At 48.2% G+C, this 25,853-nt stretch overlaps 1 protein-coding gene across 4 annotated transcripts in view; it reads right to left on the bottom strand.

Moving 5' to 3' along the window:
* Window positions 1–18,456, bottom strand: part of NAT8L (N-acetyltransferase 8 like) — a 46,823-nt gene extending 28,367 nt beyond the window's left edge. For 2 of the 4 annotated variants that reach the window (XR_008330383.1, XR_008330382.1), the window contains exons 1-2: window positions 17,571–18,456; window positions 1,625–1,789 (exon numbers count right to left, since the gene is read on the bottom strand). Coding sequence is in view for 2 of the 4 variants with exons in the window: in XM_053387759.1 (XP_053243734.1) it covers window positions 1,625–1,789; window positions 17,571–17,937 (532 nt within the window). In the remaining 2 variants the exon portion in view is untranslated. The remainder of the gene's footprint in view (window positions 1–1,624; window positions 1,790–17,570) is intronic. The other 2 variants (XM_053387759.1, XM_053387760.1) reach the window with 2 other exon arrangements.
* Between the last annotated feature and the right edge of the window lie 7,397 nt (window positions 18,457–25,853).

The following is a 25,853-nucleotide window of genomic DNA, read 5'->3' on the forward strand; positions in this document are numbered from 1 at the left end:
TCACACATTAAGTATAGCAAATTAAAAGTATTCCAAAAGTGAAAACAGCAGCCAACAAAACCCAAGCTTTCCTTTCTACCGAAATAAAGTGAGCTTATATCCTACGCAATGTTAAAGTCACACTTCCAGGAACAGCAAGCATTTATTTAAAAAATAATAATACATACCTACATATATATGTATGCTTGTGTGTGTGTATTATTTATATATATATATATATATATATATATATATATATATATATATATACATACACACACACACACACACACCCCTACAATACATACAAGTGACAAAACTGCCTCCAGTTTAGAATTTACACTGACATCCCATTCCTCTCCCCCCCAATAATTTTTATTAATTTTTTTCAAATATCTTAAATACAATACAGCTTAACAATACTATTCTCCCACATCCCATTCCTGTAGACCAAGCAAAAGCTGCATTGTTGGAGATGTAACGCTAACTTCCTACCAACCATGGTTATCAGAGCCTGCCACAGAAATTCACACTCCTTCCTTGTAGTCTAGAGGAATAAATCATCTGCCAGACAAGATCCCCATTCGTACTGCAGTCCTTCCCTAGAGCAAAATCTTTTTCCTCTTCGGTGGGAGCAAAGCAATTCACAGTCATCAGTGTTCACGACAGTTAAATGCTGAAAACATTCACCAGTGGCGAAAAGAAACTAGATATCCCCCAGATTCCACGCATGATAGTGTCCGTGCTGTTTCCAGGGTGAAAAACTGAACATGCTTTGATAGCTGGTCACTAATTAAACAGAATCAAGTGTTAGGGTTTTTTTATTCCTGATCCATAACATGGTTGAGCAAAATTACTAGACTTTGAGCTGATAGCAACCCCGTTCCAATGTATAGCTCTGCACATAAATGTGTTACAAGAATTACCTGAGAGGGTCAGTATGCTTACTGAATACAAGCGGGTATATATCGGTAGATATAGGAATAGATAGCAGAGAGTTTTTAAAATAATTCGGCACTCTCAAAAGAGGAGCAATGTTTTTAAAACCAAGCGCTCAGCTGTTCTTACTCTAGCAAGTTTCTCAAAGGAGTCCTTTATCCCCACAATGAATGAGAGCTGAACACTCGTTGCACAAATCTGTCCCAATTACAGTTGAGGAATTTCCAAAGAATAGCGCCATAGATGGATAAATATTCCCTGTGTCTGGCTCACATGCCTTTTAGATGTGCGGGAGCTGACCTGAACACAGATAATGTACAAAAGAACTAACTACTGGAATTTCCAGGCCTAAAGCAGAGTGGCTCTTCCATAGATTTGTGTCCTGAGAGTTTCTTTAAGACTTTGTGCGCTAGTGTTATGAAAGACGTACAAATCACTTGAAAGGAGAGAGAAACTGAACTATGTATATTTTCCACTTAATATAACAACAATACAAACCAAGGAGGTTTTAAACTTCCATTTGAACCCAAGTACAAATAAAAAACAGATGAGACGTTTCCACCGATTTTTGGAATCCTGTTTAAATATAAACACTTTTCTTCTTTAGAAGAAATTGCCGTATTCTTAGCAATTAAAAGAACCCTCCGTCATGACGACACAATGAAAGATGTTCAGTTACTGATCCTTCCATGGACATATTACTCACCTGGCGATTTCATGTAATATTGCTCAATATCAGACATGTCCGTATTCAGTGCGCACTCCAGATAGCTGAGGATAACTTTTCTACTGAAGTAGTACCTCATACCCATTAGAAAGAAGGGCAAACAGCAGGTCAGCAGCAAGGACTTGGTCACAACAAAGCACATTACTATGGAGATAAGGAAGAGAAATAAACGATACCTGTCAGAAAAGAGAATTCAGTGTTGATTTTGGAACACAAACCCAAAAGTCACAGATATTATACAGCAAACATTCTCTGCACAATGTATTTCATTTTGCTTATAGAACAGGTCTTTTAAACAGTTTAAAAAATGTGCTGCTTTGTTCACTTAAGAGAGTCTTCTAGCTTCAATTACTTTTTAAAATGCATCATCTCAAAACAGAGGCCTGTTCAATGGTTATAAAAACAAGGCTTTCTCCTTTGAACTGCACATTCCCCACCCGCAATGGCTGTGAGGAGGAAACTGGGAGCCTCCACTTCTGTTTCAGATTAACATAGCCCCCCACCCCTCGTTTCTATGTAGTTTCAGAACAACTGGATAAAAATAAATTCATGGATTTTTTAAATAAAAAATGTGGTTGTATAGCTTGCGGCAAAGACTTTCCCCCTAAGGGTCTGAGAGCAAACTGGGAGCTATGGGGAAAACTGAAGCGGGGTGGACTTTATGAGAGATTAGTCAATCCTGAACACTTTAATCTCCAGTTACAGGTAGGTAGCCGTGTTGGTCTGCCATAGTCGAAACAAAATAAAAAAAATCCTTCGGGTAGCAACTAAGTTTGTTACTGGTATGAGCTTTCGGAGGTATCTGAAGAAGTGTGCTTGCACAGGAAAGCTCATACCAATAACAAACTTAGGTGGTCCCTAAGATGCTACTGACTGCAAGAAGATCAAACCTCTCCATTCTTAAGGAAATCAGCCCTGAGTGCTCACTGGAAGGACAGATCGTGAAGCTGAGGCTCCAATACTTTGGCCACCTCATGAGAAGAGAAGACTCCCTGGAAAAGACCCTGATGTTGGGAAAGATGGAGGGCATAAGGAGAAGGGGATGACAGAGGACGAGATGGTTGGACAGTGTTCTCAAAGCTACCAGCATGAGTCTGACCAAATTGCGGGAGGCAGTGGAAGACAGAAGTGCCTGGCGTGCTCTGGTCCATGGGGTCACGAAGAGTCGGACACGACTAAACGACTAAACAACAACAAAGGTGCTACTGTAAGGACTTTAATCTCCAGATCCACCCATCAATGGCTCTGTTTGTGCCAGAATATGACCCCCCTCAACCCTGAGGTTTTCAATGGAAAAAGGGTTGCCCACCGCTGCTAAACTGCCATTTTCACAGCTGGGTTCCTGGCCAGTCACTGTCAGTTGAGACCCCACATGTCTGCACATGTGAAATAATGGTTTGAGGCACCCCCATGTCTGCTTTTACACTTGTTTACACTGAGTTGCAATCGCCGTTTTGCCGCCCGTTCCCGCCATTTAAAGAGGTCCTTTTAGAGTTCTTCGCAACCTCTTTTGGTTTTAACGCCCCTGAAATATTTCGCAGCATCAGCAAACTTGGCCACCTCACTGCTCACTCCTAACTCTAGATAATTCATGGGCAAGTTAAAAAGCATATTGTCAGGGAACTGCCATCAGCTCAGAGGCGAGAGGTGTTACAGGGAGCCTCTGAAGATCTTGCGAAGCAGTTCTTCCTCTGGCGAGGAGGTAAGCCCCACCTCCAGTGGGGAAGGGGCGCAGGGACCAGAAGATGCTAGGGAGAACCTCAACACCGGGCCTGAGCAAAGGGGGGGGAGGCAAGTCCCCCTTTGCCAGCGCCCACGTTGCGGCGTAGGTTTGCGCAGAGAGAGAGGAGGAGAAGGATGGGGGTCACACGACTCTTATGCTGGGGAAGGTATAAGGACCGCCCACTCCCTGATTCTGCTAGCGACTGAGCAGACATGGACTTGCGACGCTCTGCACTGTAAAATAGTTTGTACAGATAATAAAGACTGGAAAAGACAGGTTGGAGTCTTGCCTGTTTGCTCTCGAGCAACCACACCACCACCTGATACATATATACCATGGGCAGGCAAACTAAGGCCCAGGGGCCGGATCCGGCCCAATCACCTTCTCAATCCGGCCCGCAGATGGTCCGGGAATCAGCGTGTTTTTACATGAGTAGAATGTGTCCTTTTATTTAAAATGCATCTCTGGCTTACTGGTGGGGCATAGGAATTCATTCTCTTTTCTTCTTTTTTTCAAAATATAGCCGGCCCCCCACAAGGTCTGAGGCACAGTGGACCAGCCCCCTGCTGAAAAAGTTTGCTGACCCCTGATATATACCAATCCTTGGGAGACTCCACTTTTACAACTTTCCATTCAGATAACTTACTGTCCATTAGTCTTCGCTTCCTCCAACTTAACCAATTCCTGATCCACAAAAAGAACTTTCCTCTTATTCCTTGACTGCTAAGGTACAGTGGTACCTCAGGTGAAGAACTTAATTCGTTCTGGAGGTCCGCTCTTAACCTGAAGCACCACTTTAGCGAATGGGGCCTCCCGCTCCTGCCGCCACACGATTTCTGTTCTCATCCTGAAGCAAAGTTCTTAACCCGAGGTACTATTTCTGGGTTAGTGGCATCTGTAACCTGAAGCATCTGTAACCAGAGGTACAACTGTACCTTGTTGAAAGCTTTTTGAAAACCTTAAATCCATTGTGTTCTAAAATCATTGAATTGTAGAGTTGCAACAGATCCCAAGGGTCATCTAGTCGAACCCCCCGCAATGCAGAAATCTCAGCTAAAGCATCCATGACAGATGGCCATCCAAACTCTGCTTCAGAAACATCCAAGGAAGGAGATTTCACCACCTTTCAGCGGAGTTCCACTGACAACTGGATCACCTCTAGCTATTGGCTTGTGGACACTCTCCAAGAACTCTTACAGGTTTTTGAAACCGGACTGGCCCTTGCGTGTTGAGGTCCCCAAGCCACCCTCAAATAAAACACAATTCACACTGAATTTTTGTTTCAGGTTTTTGGCATAATTTTTGGCCACAACTTTATTGATTACAGAATGTGAGTGGTTGCTTAGGCATTGGTTCGCGACTATCTGTTCCTACCTAGAGGCAGGGACAGAACTGACATCTGCAAGCCTGCGGAAGTCAGTAAGGGAAAATATTTTGGGGAGAGAAAAGAGATGGGTGCCAGACCCTCACCTCTCCCCAGATGCTCCCAGGGGCTCTTGCGTGGCCCCAGCCCCTTGACAGGGGTTCAGACAAGAGCATGGCAACCTCCTGGATTCCTTAAATGCAGTGGTTCTCAACTTATGGGTCCCCAGATGTTGTTGGACTACAACTCCCATCATCCCTGACCACTGGTCATGCTGGCTAGGAATGATGGGAGTCGTAGTCCAACAACATCTGGGGACCCACAGGTTGAGAAACACTGCTTTAACGGAATACGCTTGCAGCAGCAGAATTGGAGGGGCAGGCACAGCCAACCATACCCCCTCCACCAACCAAATTTAACCAATGCCTAACTGCAACCTAACCGGCCAATCAGCCAAATGGAAAAATTCCTACCGGCCCCTGCCCCAAAGAAGATGCCCTCATGACAGGCATAGCAAGGTCAACGCAAACAGCCCTAAATATAGGAAGGGTGGGCGGGTGATCTGATGCCCGCAGCGAAAAGAGGCAGCTCAACGCTGCGTGCAGGGAATAATAATAATAATTTATTATTTATACCCCGCCCATCTGGCTGGGCCTCCCCAGCCACTCTGGGCGGCTTCCAAAAAATATTAAAATACTATAATACATCAAACATTAAAAGCTTCCCTAAAGAGGGCCGCCTTCAGATGTCTTCTAAAAGTCTGGAAGTTGTTGTTCTCTTTGACATCTGGTGGAAGGGCGTTCCACAGGGAGGGCGCCACCACCGAGAAGGCCCTCTGCCTGGTTCCCTGTAACTTGACTTCTCGCAGTGAGGGAACCGCCAGAAGGCCCTCAGCGCTGGATCTCAGTGTCCGGGTAGAACGATGGGTGTGGAGACGCTCCTTCAGGTATACAGGACCTCAGCCGTTTAGAGCTTTAAAGGTCAGCACCAACACTTTGAATTGTGCTCGGAAACGCTTGGTCTGTCAATCATAAATTGCAACATCAAATTCTCCCTAACAACCAAGAGGTGCATAATAAGATTTGTGGCCATCCAAACTGACCCGCCCAGCAACAGAGAGATGTCTTGCTTCCCCCACCGCAACACGTGCTTTCCATGAAGGAGAACATGCTCTGCAGAAACCACGTTGACTCTCGTTCAGAAAAGTGTGTGGCTATTTTATCTTTAACCATACTTTCCACCAGTTATCCCAGGTCAGATGCTAAGTTATTTGGTCTGTAATGTCCAGGATTCCACACACCCCTGGATCCCTTTTGGAAAACTGGTGTGACAATGGCTACTTTCCAGTTCTTGGGTTGATCTGAGGGACGTCTGTATGTCATCCAGCCCTGGTGATTTGTTGGTTATTTTGTCTAATAGGCCAATCACATCGAGCTCTCATCACCAGCACCTGCCCGTGTTCCTCCTGCAAAGGTTAGTGCCAACACTGGGATCCGCCATGGTTGGGACAGATGCAAGTAATTCATTCAGTTTCTCTGCACGCTCCTTAGAGTGCCTGGAGGCGGTTGGAGGATGGATGGCGGCTAACAGATTGAGGTTGAATCCTGACAAGACAGAAGTACTGTTTTGGGGGGACAGGGGGCAGGCGGGTGTGGGGGATTCCCTGGTCCTGAATGGGGTAACTGTGCCCCTGAAGGACCAGGTGCACAGCCTGGAAGTCATTTTGGACTCACAGCTGTCCATGGAGGCGCAGGTCAATTTTGTATCCAGGGCAGCTGTCTACCAGCTCCACCTGGTACGCAGGCTGAGACCCTACCTGCCCACAGACTGTCTTGCCAGAGTGGTGCATGCTCTAGTTATCTCACGCTTGGACTACTGCAATGCGCTCTACGTGGGACTACCTTTGAAGGTGACCCAGAAACTGCAATTAATCCAGAATGCGGCAGCTAGACTGGTGACTGGGAGTGGCCGCTGGGACCACATAACACCGGTCCTGAGAAATCTGCATTGGCTCCCAGTACGTTTCCGAGCACAATTCAAAGTGTTGGTGCTGACCTTTAAAGCCCTAAACGGCCTTGGTCCTGTATACCTGAAGGAGCATCTCCACCCCCATCGTTCAGCCCGGACACTGAGATCCAGCGCCGAGGGCCTTCTGGCGGTTCCCTCATTGCGACAAGTGAGGTTACAAGGAACCAGACAGAGGGCCTTCTCGGTAGTGGCGCCCACCCTGTGGAACACCCTCCCTTCAGATGTGAAGGAAATAAGCAGCTATCCTATCTTTAAAAGACATCTGAAGGCAGCCCTGTTCAGGGAAGTTTTTAATATTTAACGCTGTATTGTTTTGAACACTTGATTGGGAGCTGCCCAGAGTGGCTGGGGAAACTCAGCCAGATGGGCAGGGTATAAATAATAAATTATTACTATTATTATATTAGGCACATCTCTGGCTGTCTAGATATCCAAAGGTCATTCCTAGAGTGTAGCACCCAGAACTGGGCACAGCAATTAAAATGAGGTCTGACTAGTGAGGAATAAAGTGGAACTATTGCTTCGTGTGTCTTGGAAACCCTGGTTCTATTAATACAGCCTAAAATGGCATTAACCTCCCCCTCCCCGCTGCATCACACTGCTGACTCATGTTCAGCTTGTGATCAGCTGCAGAACTGAGATCCTGTTCAAATTTACTATTATGAAGCTAGCTAGGTCCTCTCCCAATCCTATGCACATGCACTGAATTGTTTTGCTTTGCCATAACACAGAAGTTTGTATTTCTCTGTTTAATTTGATTTTGTTCGTTTCAGCTCAGCTTTCCATTCTATCCTGATCACTTAATTTATTCCAACATATTTCCCTCTCCGTTTGACGTCATCCGTAAAACTGGGAAGGAGAGCTAACACCTCTGAAAATCTAATTATTTGTTATTAAAAGAACTTAAATGCAGCCTTTCTGGTTTAGAATCTGAACCACCCAGAGCAGCGGGGGAAAAAACAAGTGTAAAAATATAAAAGCGTGAGTCATAATTAATAACTGATAGATGGAGTGGCAAATAGCAACACCCCTACAAAAATAACCTCAGCCTTTATATATTTATATGAGAAAGTATCTCTCCTAGCTTCAGGATCATTCAGCCACATGGAATTGTCTATTAAAGATGTTTGGTTTTTTCTTTTTTAGCTTCTGACTTAATGTCTGCTTTACTGTATTAAACTGCATTTGTGCCCATGTGTTTCTATATTTGAAAATAAACAAACATGTTTTAAAACAAACACACACAGAACAACAACAACTGAAAGGGTGTCAGCAGGCAAAAAACCCTATTAAGATAAAATAATATTGAGTATATTACAGAATGTCAACAGCAGGGGTATGATATACTGGGGAAGGGGGTTCCAACGGCTGGGCACCACCACCGAGAAGGCCCTGTTCCTTTCCATCTGGGCATCTTCTGCGGATGACCTCAGTGAATGGGCAGCATCATTAAAGGTTCCTTTGGAGTTTGGGGGGCAGTTTTGAACTGCATTTGCAAACAGACCAACAGCCAGTGCAATTGATGCAAAAAAGAAGTCAAAGGCACACTGTGGCATTTGCCTCCTAGGTGGGTCATAAGGAAGGGGTTAAATGAGTGTGAAGTGATTGGCCAGTGGGAACCCAAGGGGAGGAGTTAGAGTTAGAGTTGGAGTTGTGTGGAAGTCAGTTGAGAGTGGGGAGTTTGAGAAGGAAGAGGGAGGATAAGTCTGTGAGTTGGTCGAGTTGTGTTGTGAGAGAGTGAAAGTGGAGTCAGATAGATAGTTGGGATAATCAGTTTGAAGTTGTTAGGAACGTATAGGTCAGTAAAGAAACTAAGATTAAGAAACTGCCAAGAAAAATTAACTGAAACCTTAAACTTGTTCATGCATATAAAAATACAGTGGTGCCTCGCAAGACGAACGCCTCGCAAAACGAAAAACTCGCAAGACGAAAGAGTTTTCTGTTTTTGAGTCGTTCCGCAAGACGAATTTCCCTATGGGCTTGCTTCGCAAGAAGAAAGCCCATAGGGAAATCTCCGGGGACCTCTTTTAAATGCTGGCGGTGGGGAGCAAAGCCTTTCGCCCCCCTCCGGCCTTCAGAAGAGGTCCAGGAAGGCCGGCGGGGGCCGAAAGGCTTTGCCCCCCACCGCCAGCATTTTAAAAGCAGTCCGGGATAGCAGGGAAGCGCGCTGCGCTTTCCCGCTATCCCGGACCGCTTTTAAAATGCTGGCCATCGGGAGCAAAGACTTTTGCCCACCGCCGGCCTTCAGAAGAGGTCCTGGACCTCTTCTGAAGGCCGGCGGGGGGCAAAAGTCTTTGCTCCCCCCCGCCTGCCTTCCCGGGATAGCGGAGAAGCGCAGCGTGTTTCTCCGCTATCCCGACGGCTTTTGAAGGCAGGCGGGGGGGGGGAGAGCAAAGACTTTGGCCCACCGCCGGCCTTCAGAAGAGGTCCTAGACCTCTTCTGAAGGCCGGCAGGGGGCAAAAGTCTTTCCTCCCCCCCGCCTGCCTTCCCGGGACAGCGGAGACTTCTCCGCTGTCCCGGGGCGATCTTAAAATGCTGGCGGGCGGCAGTGAACCCTTCGCTGCCGCCCGCCAGCATTTTAAAATCTGCCCGGGACAGCGGAGAAGTCTCCGCTGTCCTGGGGGCTTTTAAAATGCTGGCAGTCGGGAGGAAAGCCCTCCTGTCCCCGGAGCTTGCGGGGTGGGAGGTGGGGAGAAGGGCTTTTCTTCCCTCCGCCAGCCTTCAGAACAGCCTTCTGAAGGCTGGCGGTGGGAAGAAAAGCCCTTGTCCCCCCCCCAGCCTTCAGAAGAGGTCGGGGGACAGACTGTCCCCGGACCTGGTCTGAAGGCGGTTTCCATAGGAACGCATTGATTGATTTTCAATGCATTCCTATGGGAAACCGTGCTTCGCAAGACGAAAAACTCGCAAGAAGAAAAAACTTGCAGAACGAATTAATTTCGTCTTGCGAGGTACCACTGTAAACTTGATTATTTGTTAATGTTAACAACTGTCTGGACTCCGTGTGTATCCAAGAGAAACGGGTTGGTGGCAGTGGGGAAGCAATCACAGTGGTGGCACAGGGATCAACAGACCGTCAAACGTCCAGGGACCCTGTGTGATTGCAACAAAAGTGGTGGCAGCGGTGGGATCACATCAATACCTGCCACCACAAAAGTGGTAGGCAAACGGTAGGATAACAGCAATACCTGCCACACACACCAAAAAACCAGCACCAATCAATTGTCCAGCATTTTGTCCTAGCAGCAGTTTCTGACAAAGGAGACCAAGTTACAGTGGTCCAGGCCGTCTGACTGCGGCCAAGTCTGCCATCCCTAGAAACGGGCAGTTGGTGAAACTATGCAGAAACACTCCTGGTCACAGCTGCCACCCGCAAATCCAGGAATAAAGTCAAATGCAGAACATTGGGAACCTGGTTTTTCAAAGGTAGTGCAACCTTTGAAACAGATTGAGGTTGAATCCTGACAAGACAGAAGTACTATTTTGGGGGGACAGGGGGCGGGCGGGTGTGGGGGATTCCCTGGTCCTGAATGGGGCAACTGTGCCCCTGAAGGACCAGGTGCTCAGCCTGGGAGTCATTTTGGACTCGCAGCTGTCCATGGAGGCGCAGGTCAATTCTGTGTCCAGGGCGGCTGTCTACCAGCTCCACCTGGTACGCAGGCTGAGACCCTACCTGCCCACAGACTGTCTTGCCAGAGTGGTGCATGCTCTGGTTATCTCCCGCTTGGACTACTGCAATGCACTCTGTGTGGGGCTGCCTTTGAAGGTGACCCAGAAACTCCAATTAATCCAGAATGCAGCAGCTAGACTGATGACTGGGAGTGGCCGCCGGGACCACATAACACAGGTCCTGAGAGATCTGCATTGGCTCCCAGTATGTTTCCGAGCACAATTCAAAGTGTTGGTGCTGACCTTTAAAGCCCTAAACGGCCTTGGTCCTGAAGGAGCATCTCCACCCCCATCATTCAGTCCGGACACTGAGATCCAGTGCCGAGGGCCTTCTGGCGGTTCCCTCATTGCGAGAAGTGAGGTTACAGGGAACCAGGCAGAGGGCCTTCTCGGTAGTGGCGCCCGCCCTGTGGAACGCCCTCCCTTCAGATGTGAAGGAAATAAGCAGCTATCTTCTTTTTAAAAGACATCTGGAGGCAGCCCTGTTTAGGGAAGTTTTTAATATTTAATAATATATTGTTTTTAACACTTGATTGGAAGCCACCCAGAGTGGCTGGGGAAACTCAGCCAGATGGGCGGGGTATAAATAATTATTAATTATTAATTATTATTATTATTATTATTATTATTATTATTATTAGAGAGCAAGATATAGGATAAGCCTGGCATGACAGCTTCAGGATACTGTTTAAAGCCTTCCTGATCAGGTTTGCAAGATTTCTGCCAAACATACACCTCTCTCCGGCAAGGGCAACTGGTCTCTGGCCAGAAGGCATTCATCATGGAACAACAGACCAAGAACCCAAGAGCCAAACCTTCTACAATGGCGCCACCAGTCACTTCAAAGATTCTTCTCTCTCTCCCTGAGCATTGATACCCAAGAGGCAAAGGTAAAGGGACCCCTGACCATTAGGTCCAGTCGTGACCGACTCTGGGGTTGCGGCGCTCATCTCGCTTTACTGGCTGAGGGAGCCAGCGTACAGCTTCCGGGTCATATGGCCAGCGTGACTAAGCCGCTTCTGGCGAACCAGAGCAGTGCACGGAAACGCCGTTTACCTTCCCGACGGAGTGGTACCTATTTATCTACTAGCACTGGTGTGCTTTCGAACTGCTAGGTTGGCAGGAGCAGGGACCGAGCAACGGGAGCTCACCCCGTCCCGGGGATCCGAACTGCCAACCTTCTGATCGACAAGTCCTAGGCTCTGTGGTTTAGTCATGCTGGCCACATCACCCGGAAGCTGTACGCCGGTTCCCTCCGCCAATAAAACGAGATGAGCGCCGCAACCCCAGAGTCGGCCATGAATGGACCTTTACCTTTACCTGCTTTCCCAGCTAGAAAAGCTAAGGGCTAAAGTAGACACGAGAAGAGATCAGCTTGTGAAAATGCAAAACTTAAGTAAGAATATAAAGATGAGACTTGTTGGATTAAGCCTACCAAGTTCAAACTACTGTTTGTTTGTAACCATAGTTCTTCAGATGCCTATGTGAAGCACACAAGGAGGATGTGAATGCAATGCACTTTCTGCTTTGTTCCCTGGCAACTGACATTCAAAGGCACACTGCCTCTGAACTTGGGAGGGAGCAAACAGCCCCTGTGCCTAGTATCCATTAATAGCTCACTTTTCCATACATTGGTCCACCTCCCTCTCTCCCACATACACATCCCTTTGCATCTAAAGCTAGCCAAGATATATAAAGCAATGGGGCTTTAGGTCTTAACTTCCAAGAGAGGCTAATTATATGTTGCTTGATTATGATGACATATCACTGTTATTTATTACTTCCTCCCCCGTGATTACTCTTGGTAGTATATAGGGAATGAAACCTGAACCCTCCTCTCCTTTGCCAGGATCTTGAAGAGCGCTCCTGCTTGCACGCAGCAAGTCTTTGGAGCCAATGGGAGCCTTTCCCCAAGCCTATCCAACGGGGAAGGGTGCTTGTAATTAAATAAAGAAAAACTGACTGCAAGCAATGAAATTAGTGTCAAGTATAGTTAGGCCCTTAGGAGCAACCTCAGCATTATCGTATAAATTTAACTCTTTCCATTCCGGCCTACAATTAGTTCTGTGTACAGTTTAGCCCCAATTATCTATTTGGGTGGACGCGGGTGGCGCTGTGGTCTACACCACTGAGCCTCTTGCCGATCAGAAGGTTGGCGGTTCAAATCCCTGCGACGGGGTGAGCGCCCATTGCTCGGTCCCTGCTCCTGCCAACCTAGCAGTTCGAAAGAACGTCAAAGTGCAAGTAGATAAATAGGTACCGCTCTGGCGGGAAGGTAAACGGCGTTTCCGTGTGCTGCTCTGGTTCGCCAGAAGCGGCTTAGTCACGCTGGCCACATGACCCGGAAGCTGTACGCCGGCTCCCTTGGCCAATAAATCAAGATGAGCGCTGCAACCCCAGAGTCGGTCACGACTGGACCTAATGGTCAAGGGTCCCTTTACCTTTACCTATTTGGGTACTTGCAGCTTCATCTCTAATACTGGGCATATTTGTAATCATTGCTTGAATAAAACACAGCGTTTATACTTTTAAAAACAAAAAAACCTCACACATTATGATTTTCTCACTAAGTGCGCAATGCATTTCATGTTCATTCTGGGACAATCCTGTTTACATTTACTTGAAAGTAAGTCTAAATGGTGTTTAACTCAGAGTGGCTTATTTCCATGTACAGTGGTACCTCAGGTTAAGTACTTAATTCGTTCCGGACGTCTGTTCTTAACCTGAAACTGTTCTTAACCTGAAGCACCACTTTAGCCAATGGGGCCTCCTGCTGCCGCCGCCGGAGCCCAATTTCTGTTCTTATCCTGAAGCAAAGTTCTTAACCTGAAGCACTATTTCTGGGTTAGCGGAGTCTGTAACCTGAAGCGTATGTAACCTGAAGCGTATGTAACCTGAGGTACCACTGTAACAGGATTACCACACTAAAACAGTATATTAAACTGAGGTTGGAAAGAAACTGAGTACATCTGTCGTTCAGTCAAACAAAATCTTAGCTGATTAAATACTCGACTAATTTGACATTTGAATAAAAGCGAATTGTTCCGAAGCAAAAACAGGCTTCCTATGTGCTGTCATTGTAGCAGCCATTATTTTGGAAGAAGCGTCTTCTCCTCTGTAGGAAAGGGGGAAATTCCTCAAAAGGGAACTTTTGCAGATACTTGCATTAAATAAAATGCTTGAAATTAATTGTTGCTCAATTAGTCAGGGTACCTTTTTAGGCAGTGAGAGATTTTACTTTCTTGGGCTCCATGATCACTGCAGATGGTGACAGCAGCCACGAAATTAAAAGATGCCTGCTTCTTGGGAGAAAAGCAATGACAAACCTAGACAGCATCTTAAAAAGTAGAGACATCACCTTGCCATCAAAGGTCCGTATAGTAAAAGCTATGGTTTTCCCAGTAGTGATGTATGGAAGTGAGAGCTGGACCATAAAGAAGGCTGATCGCTAAAGAATTGATGCTTTTGAATTATGGTGCTGGAGGAGACTCTTGAGAGTCCCATGGACTGCAAGAAGATCAAACCGATCCATTCTTAAGGAAATCAGCCCTGAGTGCTCACTGGAAGGACAGATCGTGAAGCTGAGGCTCCAATACTTTGGCCACCTCATGAGAAGAGAAGACTCCCTGGAAAAGACCCTGATGTTGGGAAAGATGGAGGGCACAAGGAGAAGGGGACGACAGAGGACGAGATGGTTGGATAGTGTTCTTGAAGCTACCAGAATGAGTTTGACCAAACTGCGGGAGGCAGTGGAAGACAGGAGTGCCTGGCGTGATCTGGTCCATGGGGACACGAAGAGTCGGACACGACTAAACGACTAAACAACAACAACCTTTTTAGATAATCACTTGGGTGAATAGGGTGGGGAGAGAAATGTGACCCTGTTGGATTCTCCTGGAGCATTCAGTGCCTTTCTTGACTACTGACTATCTGTACGATATCCTTCTAGGATGCCTTGCAAGGGTGAGATTAGGAGGCACTTTTTGGCAGTGGTTCCACTTGTACCTGTGAGGCTGATCCCAGAAGGTGTGCTGGGAGACCTGATGTTCCACCCAATGGCTATTGGCTTTCAGCTTGCCACAAGGTTCCATCTCGTCTCCCTTGCTTTTCAACATCTACATGGAAACAGTGGGAGAAGTTATCCGAAAGTTTGGGCTGAAGAACCATATGTTTGTGGCACCTCTCAGGGTTTTTTTAAAATCTTCTATTGTGTGGAAAACCATAGCTTTTACTATACAGACCTTTGTTGGCAAGGTGAGGTCCGTATAGTTAAAGCTATGGTTTTCTCAGTAGTGATGTATGGAAGTGAGAGCTGGACCATAAAGAAGGCTGATCACTGAAGAATTGATGCTTTTGAATTATGGTGCTGGAGGAGACTCTTGAGAGTCCCATGGACTGCAAGAAGACCAAACCTATCCATTCTGAAGGAAATCAGCCCTGAGTGCTCACTGGAAGGACAGATCCTGAAGCTGAGGCTCCAATACTCTGGCCACCTCATGAGAAGAGAAGACTCCCTGGAAAAGACCCTGATGTTGGGAAAGATGGAGGGCACAAGGAGAAGCGGACAACAGAGGACGAGATGGTTGGACAGTGTTCTGGAAGCTACCAGCATGAGTTTGACCAAACTGCGGGAGGCAGTGGAAGACAGGAGTGCCTGGCGTGCTCTGGTCCATGGGGTCATGAAGAGTTGGACACGACTAAACAACTAAACAACAACAACAAATTGTGTGGAGGTAACAGAAGCAACAATCAATTAATTCAGGAATGAGGGAGATAAACAAATGGAACTTGAACCATATAAGATGGAGGCACTATTGGAAATTTGTGCGAAGATTTTTAACCTATTCTGAACGGGACTGCGCTACTCCTGATGCAGCCGGAGTGTAACTGGAGCTGGTTGTCTATGTGTTTCATTGATTTAGAGTGCAGGTGCTGAGCTTTAAAGCCTTAAAGGGCCTCACAGAGGCCCGGTTGGTTCATATGGGGGTTTTTGAAATAAAATGTGGTGGTGTCGTCCCCCAGAGACTCCCATATGAACTCATGAAATTAAGGCAAATGCGGGAGAAAAATGCAGTCTTCTGGGTTGTGGTATTTATTCTCTCCCAAGTGAAATCCGCTAAGCTCCCTCTTATTTTTACAGACAAGCAAGATGACAATATTAGACTATCACTATTCTTTATGGAGAGATGAGAGGAAATCAATCTTCCTGACCCACAACTGAACTCATGCGCTGCGGAGTAATTCAGAGACAGAGGCATTTTTACTTGTTTCAGGTGGATGCAAATACACTTATCCTTTCCCAGTCATCAGAGGCATCTGAAGTCTTTGCACCCCCAGAATTGAATGCACCGGAGCCGGGGTAGATCCGTTCTGAAATTCCCCCTCACAACAGTGTTGTCAAATGTTATCTCCCCTCCTAACTCAGAGAAAACCTTTTCTGCCAATTTGAAGTCTGTGCCAAATGGCCAGAAGCTGTGCAATCACAAATTCTCCTCTCTCCCTCTGTCCCCCCCCTCCACAGTCCTCAGAGCAGTTTTGCCATTTGCTACAAACTTCAGTTTTCCTTTTAAAAAAAGATGTCTATTAAAATTAAAAGCAGGCAAGATTGCTGGTAGAACGGAGGCAGAAATAAAGACTGAAAATGCAACCAGGAAGTTCTGGACACTAATCGACAGCTGGGGGGGGGGGACAACTGCACCAAAGCCCCTACAAAATGGGACTGTGAAGGTCCCATTTCTCAAGATCTTTCCTGCAAATTATAATGTGCAAGGCTGGATTTTCTAAGGAAATGAGCAAGCCAAGCTCATTTGCTGCTCATAATCAGGTGGCGTGGAAGGGAGGATAAACTGTCTGGAATAGTCAACGATAATTAGTGCTTGCTGCAGTTTATGTGCATAAGCTTTAACAGGGCACGGTTGATCTGTTTAACTAGCAAGCACTTGGCCTTGCTGGTCATATAACACTTTGAGTGATCGCTATGGACATTTATAACTGCTAGTTAGCCAGGCAAGATATCGTGGTCCGGGCATCCTGGCTGGTAGCGTGTCCTCTCAGGTCTGTGCTGAAAAAGCACCTCTCTCTGAGCTCTTGCACCAGCTGGGGGAGGCGCCTGCCACATGAGGCATGCACAGAGCACATGTAAAGGAGGCATGCACAGCCAAAGAGCTCCCCTCCCTGCCACAAGATGCGTGTCCTGCACAGAGTATGTAGCGGTTTGAGCACACCTGCCAGAAAGGAATGTGCATGGATTTGGCTCCGATTGCAAAAGCTAACTCGGGGCCGCAGTGCTTGCATGCTCTTGGCTGCAGGAGCTTCCTCCCCCCCCGGAGGCCGCTTGCCAACTTTGCACCTCCGCGAAGCGAAACCTGCGACAGTCCCCGCTTGGCTGACCCTGTCTGCAGCCTCCAGCCACGTCCCTGGGAAATGCGAGACTCCTAGACACAAGGCGGCTTCTTCTGCCCGGCAGCTGCTCTGCTCTTCAGACATGCTGCCCCCTCCCCCCAAGCGCAGCCAGGCAGGCTCGCTGGGCTTTCCGGCGGTAGGAAAAGTGGCAACGCTCGCCTGGCGCGCGTCACGTCTGAACGCTGCCCCGCGAGGGCTAAAGGTGCAAGGACTTGCGAAATCCGAGTTCCGCGCCGAGCCGCAGGAAACTCGCGGAAAGGTCCCTTCGCTCAAGTTCCCCTGCCCCGCCACTGATGCGGAGTGACTCCAAATCGCTGGCGTAAAGAGGAAGGCGCGCATCTTCCGCAGGAGGGACCTTGCGGAGGAGATGCTCTCTTTTATCCCACCCGCAAGCAGGAACGTGCCCGGCGGTGGTGATGGGGGGGGGGGGAAGCCTAGCCCCCGATCTGGAGGCCATCAGGCCGGCTTGGCCCGGAAAGACGCCCCATCTCCGGCCCGCAGAGGGGCCCCTTCCCCCTGCACGCGCGTCTGCTGCGCGCTCCGGCTCGGCGAGGGAGCTGCAGCCGGGCGCGCCGTCGGTGCTGCGGCGAAAGGAGCATCCGCCGCCTCCTGCCGGTACCGCGAAGGAGCTCCGCCGATCCTCCCTGCTGTGCACCGGGAGATGCGTTGGGGGGGGAGTTAAGGCGATCGCTTCCGGTTCTTCCCCCCCCCCCCCCGTGTCCGCAACCGCGATCGCGCTTACCGGCCATTGTCCCGTAGACCATCTGCGTCCAGGGCTGGTCTTTGAGCCCTCGGAAGGCGGTGTTGGGGATCCTCTCCATGATGCCCTCGTAGAAGATGCGGCGCACCGCTTCCTGCTCGGAAGGGTGAAACTCCCTGATGCAGACGCCCTTTTTCTGGTCCTCGCCGTCGGGCGCGGGGCTCGGCGGCGGAGGCTGCGGCTGCAGCTGCGGCCCCGCGGCGGGCGATCCGGATCCGGCCCGCGAGGAAGGCCACATCTGAGCGGACGAGGAGACCAGCAAGCTCTCCTTTTTGGCTCCTGAAATCGAGTCATGGTCTTCCGCCACTATCTTAGTCTCACAAACCATTTTGGGAGACAGACAATGCATGCAAACCGGCCGAGGAGGGGGGGAAAGGGGGGCTTAGGAAATGTCGGATGGGGTGGGGGGGAGAAAAGGAAAAGGGGGGAGAAAAAAAGGGGGGGAGAAGCTTGCCTGCCAAGAGGCTGCTCTACGATCGCAGCTTTTTTTTTAATGGTGCGGAGGCGGCGGTGGCGAAGGGAGAAAGGAGCTCCGCCGCATTTTGGAGAAGTATTTATAATGCAGCAGAGCCGCTTGCCGCTTGCAAGGGGGTCTTTCCCCCCCCCCCCCCCGGTCCTAGCGCCCTTTCCCCATTGGTTGGCTCGTTGGCTGGCTGGTGGGGCCGGGGGGCGTGGCGGGCCGGGGGACACGCCTCCTCTCCCGGTGCTCTTGGTGGCAAATTACTACAGGCTTCGTTGCCCCCCCCGGCTTTGATGTCACCTTTCAGCGCTCCCAGTTTCCTGCTGAGCCTTACAGAAATCCTGTGCCAAACTGTTAGATGTGGCGCCTCGCTGGGGGAGAAGAAGGCGACTGACTTCGCTTGTCCGGGTGGGGTGGGTGGGGGGGAGGTGGGAAGGCTCGGGGGGCGGGTCGAGGGGGCTGCAACTTGCTGTGTTTCCACTTAAAACGACACTCGAGCAAGGGAAAAGGGGATCTAGGAACTGAATGCTGCAAACGAACTGCATTCTTCATTTCAGCGCGAGGACATGCATGTATACATATACATATATATGCATGCGCGACTTTTGGTTTCCGTGAACGAGGGGGAGACAATTTATTCGAATGCACACTTCAGATATAAATCAGATCCGCAGCCTTTTTATTTTTTATTTGCAAATTCTTTGCTTTGAATTCATTTCCTGCCGTGGGGATATAGAAGATACATTTGTGGTAGCCCCAGAGCGGATAGGGGTGCTCTACAGATGTGGTTGGACTACTTCTTTTTATTATTAAAGATTTTCTTGTTCTACAGAAGTATGTGTAATGTCTCTCGTATTTTTCCCGTGTAAAATTTTTACAAATCAGTTTCATTTGTTGAGACATTGGGGGGGGGGGGATCGGGTGGCGATGTTTCCATTTTGCTCAATGTATGTAGGGTTTGGTGGGGCTACTTCTGAAGCCCACCACCACTGATCATCGGCCACGCCAGCAACATCTGGAGCTGCCCCGGTCCAGACTCCACATGCAGCAAATCCCTCCCCCGCGCGCGCGCCCTTGACTAGCCCGGATCCCTTCGCGTCCACTTGGTTAAGTTAATCCATCTAAGGTGAGCGCGCGTGCGGGATGGCGGCCTTTCAGAAGACGCGAGATCCTCGTCTGAAGGGTTCCTTTAGGTCCCGCGCCCCTCTTGAGGGATGATGAATCCCACCCCCCCCCCACCCCCGTGGGGTTCCCACGAGTGAAAGTGACACCGCCTATTCTCTTCCGCGGAGACTCCGATCCCAGCTGCTCGGCGGTGATTGGATGAGTCATTCACCACTGCGGTAGTTCGGAAAGGGCTGTTAACGCTTTCCTGCGCTTGTGCGCAAAAACCCACGGGGCTCGTCGCTGCTGCGCAAGGCTGCGGAGAGCCGGGGGAGAGGCAGACCAGGAGACCCTCTCGGCGCGTGGCGAAGGCGGGCTTCAGAAAGAGGGGGGGGGGCGGGTTGTTTTCTTTATTTTTAAAAAGGTTACCAAGCGGTCCCCCCAGCAGAAACCTCGCCGGGTCACCCATTTTTGGAGAGCCTGAGACCTTTGAGAGCCCGAAGGCACAGGAGCGACGCGAAGCTCGCGCCTCCCTTTGTCTCCTCAGGAAACGCATCCCGGACCCTCCTCGCCCGCCCGCCCGCCCGAAAGCAGCTCTCCGAAGCGCGGGCTTTCTGCGTTTGCGCTCCCCGGAGCGAAATAAGAAGAGGCTCCTCTTCCTCGCCCGGGAACCCATTTCTCCGCTCCCGTGGGGTGGCGGGACCACGAGCGGGCGAGCCGGGGGGTGGAAAGGGCGCGGGGAGAGCGACGCGGAGTTGCGCGGACCGGCCGCCGGCCTCCCCAGCGCGCCCGCTTTTCCTCAGAGGCTGCAGAAAAAACACTCGACGGCCGGTCGGCTCTTAGCACATGGAGGGGGGCCGAGCGGAATCTCCTCCTTTCCCTCAGGAAGCGACATTTTTCTGCTCGGCGAAACGCCCCACAGCCCGGGCAGCGCCGCCGAGCCGCCCCCGTCACTTTCCTTCCAGCGTCCTTTGGGACGGAAAAGAACAAAAAATCGCAAGGAAGGGTCCATTCCTTCCGCAGGGAGGGTCTCTTTCCTCTCCCCGCCTTCCGCCGGCCGCCTCCTCTTCCCCGCCGCTTTGCCTGCGTCTTCCTTGCCCCCCGCCCCCTAGTATGTGGCCCACTTTATTCCTGCCGCAAAATCCAACGGCAAAGCGTCGCCCCCCTCCCCAGGACTGTACCACTCCATGTGACGCAGGGGTGCTAACTCGAATAAAATATGGGGGGGGCTGAGCAAGGTAAGCCCCAACCCCGCGCTATCGACCACAAGACGCTCTATTTGAATAGCGATGCCCATCGACTTGGGGGGGAAGGGGCTAGCAGCCCCCTCAAATATTTTATTGGGGGGGGCGAAGGGACCTCGACCCCTAGGAGCTGGCTCCTATGAGCGCGTCCGAAAAAAGGCCCAGCCCCCTGGAAGCCCAACCTGTCGCCTGCTTGAACCTGCTTTTATTTCTGCTGCAGGTATGGAGAGTCTCCCCCCATCCGCGCCCTCCTGCAGCTGACAGGCCAAGGCGCATGCGCAGCTTCGGTGGGGGTCCCGAGCCCCGCCGCCTGCCTAGGAGAGGATGCGGCGCTGCAGCGGGAGAGGAGTGGGGAGGGCGCCGCGCCCTCTCTTCCCCGCCCGCGCCCTGCCGGCCGAGCCTGCTTCTTTGCGGAGGAGCGGCAGAAAGCCGCCTCCTCCCGGGCGGGGAGCATGCGCCTTGGCGGGGGGGGGGCGCTGCCAAGATGCTTGTTTAGTCGTGTCCGACTCTTCATGACCCCGTGGACCAGAGCACGCCAGGCACTCCTGTCTTCCGCTGCCTCCCGCAGTTTGGTCAAACTCATGCTGGTAGCTTCGAGAACACTGTCCCACCATCTCGTCCTCTGTCGTCCCCTTCTCCTTGTGCCCTCCATCTTTCCCAACATCAGGGTCTTTTCCAGGGAGTCTTCTCTTCTCATGAGGTGGCCAAAGTATTGGCAGAGACATCACCTTGCCAACAAAGGTCCCTATAGTTAAAGCCGTGGTTTTCCCAGTAGTGATGTATGAAAGTGAGAGCTGATCCCCGAAGAATTGATGCTTTTGAATTATGGTGCTGGAGGAGACTCTTGAGAGTCCCATGGACTGCAAGAAGAGCAAACCTCTCCATTCTTAAGGAAATCAGCCCTGAGTGCTCACTGGAAGGACAGATCCTGAAGCTGAGGCTCCAATACTTTGGCCACCTCATGAGAAGAGAAGACTCCCTGGAAAAGACCCTGATGTTGGGAAAGATTGAGGGCACAAGGAGAAGGGGGCGACAGAGGACGAGATGGTTGGATAGTGTTCTCGAAGCTACCAGCATTAGTTTGACCAAACTGCAGGAGGCAGTGGAAGACAGGAGTGCCTGGCATGATCTGGTCCATGGGGTCACAAAGAGTCAGACACGACTAAACAACAACAAAAAGGGCTAGTGATTACAGTGGTACCTCAGGTTACAGATGCTTCAGGTTACAGACTCTGCTAACACAGAAATAGTACCTTGTGTTAAGAACTTTGCTTCAGGATGAGAACAGAAATCGCACGGCGGCAGCGGGAGGCACCATTAGCTAAAGAGGTGCTTCAGGTTAAGAACAGTTGCAGGTTAAGAATGGACCTCCAGAACAAATTAAGTTCTTAACCCGAGGTACCACTGTACAACTACGGTACTCACCTCTCTTTCTTTCTCTTATGCTTCTCCTTTGCTAATGCTTCTGCTGTGCTATCAGGCCTGGACAACCATGTTTTGGATGTGGAAGAGTAAGGATGACAGCTTCCTCTTAACTCTTGGCGACATCCACTGCGCGTCTGCTTCGAAGCAAACTTTGGGGGGTTTTTTTAGTACAAAGTGCGTTCAGGGCCAAGTTTGCCTATGGCTGTACTAGGGGGCCAAGGTACCTTCAGCACCCCACCTCCAGTCAATTATCCCCAAAGCTGATGGGCCAATGATGTGAGTGCACCGCTTCTTGGTAAGTTCCCTTGAATCCCTTGAATAAAGACACCACATTCTTATTCAGAGTTAATAAAAGAAGTTCACAGTTGGATTCCTGAAGGCAGACTTAGTTACAAATATGTACATGTGGGTCTACCCCATATGGAGGAATAATCCCAGTGCTTCTGCTAGCTGAAAAGCAAGCATAGCATTCCTAGCTAAAAAGCTGGTCAAACGTAGAAGGAAGTCCAAAATAGAGAGTGCTGCGTGCCTCATCCTTTTGTTACCTGGACAGGTAAAATCACACCCACCTATCACATGCAAAAGGAAGGATGTTCCTTTTTTAAAAATAATTTTTATTAGTTTTTTTAACATATCATTTTCAACAGTAATTAAACATACTTTTACATCTTTTTCTAATTTTTGACTTCCATCAATCCTGTCTGAAAATTTTCCAATCTAATCTCTCAGTATGCATTTCTTATCTTTCCTATTACGTTTCAAACTCATAACCAATATCTCTATCTTTTTCTACTTTGCAACACTTCGTATATTTCTCCTTACAAATCCTCTTGTAGTCCTACTAGCGTAATTTGTTCGTTACAGTTGCTCTTCAAATAATTCATATACTTCTTCCAATCTTCTGTCAATCTCTGGTCCCGCAGGTTTCGAATCCTTTCTGTCATTTTGTCCATTTCTGCATAGTCCATTAATTTCGTCTGCCATTCTTCTTTCGTCGGAATTTCTTCTTGTTTCCATTTCTGGGCTAACAATACTCTTGCCGCAGTTGTTGCATATAAAAACAATTTAACATCTTGCCTATTAATGTCCTGACCTATAATACCAAGTAAAAATGTTTCTGGTTTTTAAAAAAATGTATATTTCAACAAAAGGAAGGATGTTCCAGCCAGGAGGAACAGGAAGTTTTGACTGGCTGGACCAAACATTCCCCCGCATGTCTTCTCTAGCATTATAAGGAATGTTGTACTTGACTGCTCCTCGTGGATCACATCTCCCACACATACCCCCTTCCCCAATATTTTATTCAAGCTGCCACCCCTTGATATAGATAGGTATATCTGCCCTCTCGGCCAATACGGTAACAACTGGATCAGTAGTAATTCCTAATGAATCCCTATTTATTTGACTTCTTTAAAAAATGAAAGCCATTCAGAACTATTCCCTAAGGGTCCTGCCTTGCATGCAGCTGTTCTAACTGCTCGATTATTATTTTTTTAAAAAAGAAAATATGACAACTGACCGCACGACTGTGAGGCAGGTGCAGAAACTTGACACAAATAGGTGTAGTTCTTTTTTCCAATTTTTTTATTGGTTTTCACAACATTATAAACAAACAAACAAACATAAATCACAGCCTTATTAAAAATTACACTTATTAACATTGTTAAGTGACTTCCTCACTTCCCCTTGGTTGAATTTCATTGCATGTCCTTTTAACGGTTTTCCAAATCACAGTTCTTATAAAACTTAACTTAAACAATAACATCCTTAGATCTTCACATTATGAAATTAAACCTATTAATTCATCACTTAACATAAATAAAATCCTAAGCCAGTTAAGTATCTGCAAGCTGTTTTCAGTTAATTTAACTTAACATATTTAACTAAATAATCATTAAATTTAATCCACTCTTCCTGATACTCCTCTTCCTTCTGGTCACGGACACTTCCGGTTAGGTCGACTAGCTCCGAAAAATCCATCATCTTCATCTGCCATTCTTCCACCGTTGGCAATTCTTGGGTTTTCCACTTTTTTGCTAACACAATACGAGCAGCAGTTGTGGCATAGAAAAATAATTTAACATCTGTCTTGGGCAATTCCAAACCTGTTATTCCAAGAAGAAAGGCCTCTGGTTTCTTTATAAATGTATATTTCAACAATTTTTTCAATTCATTATAAATCTTTTCCCAGAAGTCTTTCACCTTGGGACAGGTCCACCACAAATAGTTGTAGTTCTTGATTATTATTATTTTAATACAGGAAGCTCTTCGCTGTTTATTTTTTAACACAGATAACCTGAAATCCAAGTCCAGGGTATCTAACGAGCCAGTGTGGTGTAATGGTTAAGAGTGTTGGGCTATGACCTGGGAGACCAGGGTTCGAATCTCCACTCAGCCATGAAGCTTCCTGGGTGACCATCTCTTAGCAAAACAAGGTGTTTGTGAGGATGAAATGGGGAGGAGGGGAACTGCGTACACCACTTTGGAAGATAAATGTAATACATAAGAGTTCTTTTGGCTGAAATCTGGGACTGTCTCCAACCCCTTTGATTAGGAACAAATTAGGACCATGCTAGCAGGATTTTCCAACAGTATGGATTTTCAAAACAGTATTCCAAGTTCTGTAGTTACCAGCGTGAGAAATGGTCACATTAGTCTGTTGCTGCAAAAGCAATAAAGTCTTGTGTCACCTGAAAGACTAACAAATATATCGTTGCAAACGTTTAAAGGTAAAGGGACCCCTGACCATTAGGTCCAGTCGTGACCAACTCTGGGGTTGCGGCGCTCATCTCACTTTATTGGCCGAGGGAGCTGGCGTACAGCTTCCGGGTCATGTGGCCAGCATGACTAAGCCACTTCTGGCGAACCAGAGCAGCGCACGGAAATGCCGTTTACCTTCCCGCCGGAGCGGTACCTATTTATCTACTTGCACTTTGATGTGCTTTCGAACTGCTAGGTTGGCAGGAGCAGGGACCGAGCAACGGGAGCTCACCCCGTCGTGGGGATTCGAACTGCGACCTTCTGATCAGCAAGTCCTAGGCTCTGTGGTTTAACCCACAGCACCACCCGTTTACGCTGCAATAAATTTGTTAGCTTTTAAGTTGCCACAGGCCTCTATGTAGTAAGTTTTTAAAGACTGCTTCTGCTAAGACTGTAGCTCCGTATATCCTTTGAATTCATCCAGTTTACTTTTTAAGTAAACAGAGTGTTGTGCTTGCAGGTTGTAATTTATCAAAAATTCAAAATATCAGCATCCAAAGTTTTTTTGCCTTTCATTGCATGTCAGTTATTTCCCCTGGTCTGATACTTATAAAACAGTATAATCGTCGTTCTGCAGATTACTTAATTTGCATAGTTTATGCAAATCAATGGAAACATTTATTTCATCTTCTTTTCAAACTATTCTAGTTATAACCATAGCCCACTCTGATCATTAGTGCTACCCTGGAAATGTTTTACCACTTAATTCTGCTGGTATAATTATCACTAGGATATAATGGAGCCCTTGAAAGTGGCCTTGATTTATTGACATCAAATTCAATGACATCAAATGTGTTGTTGAGTTGTTCTGGGAGTGTATTCCTTCCAAGCCAATGGTGGTGTGTGTCCCAGTTTTGACTGTTGCAAAGAATCAGGAAACAGGAAATGAGATGTCTTGAAGATCTCATTCAGCTTTGTGAGATAACCATTGGTACAGTCCTCTTATCACTTCCTGAGATGGAGGGAAGGTTGTGCACACACTAGCCTGGTGGCTGGTCTGGTGTAGATTGGACTACTCTTTGATGGAAGGGCAAATATCACTCTTTAATAACTCCTTGGTGTTCTTTGGTTTGGGACAACTGCTATGAAATTACGACTAAGGTTCCCTTTAAGGAGCCCATGGCAGACCCAGAGGAGTGTTAAGAGAGCAGTGCCCACAGAGAACACAAGCCTTGCAGACCTTAAAAGTTTGTCCTTCTGATTTGAGGCAAGAGTTTCTTTTGGAAGCGGGATAGAAGGAGGAGGAGGAGGAGTTTGGACTTGATATCCTGC

Source organism: Podarcis raffonei, chromosome 5 (genome assembly GCF_027172205.1).
Source record: "Podarcis raffonei isolate rPodRaf1 chromosome 5, rPodRaf1.pri, whole genome shotgun sequence".
Classification (NCBI taxonomy): Eukaryota; Metazoa; Chordata; class Lepidosauria; order Squamata; family Lacertidae; genus Podarcis; species Podarcis raffonei.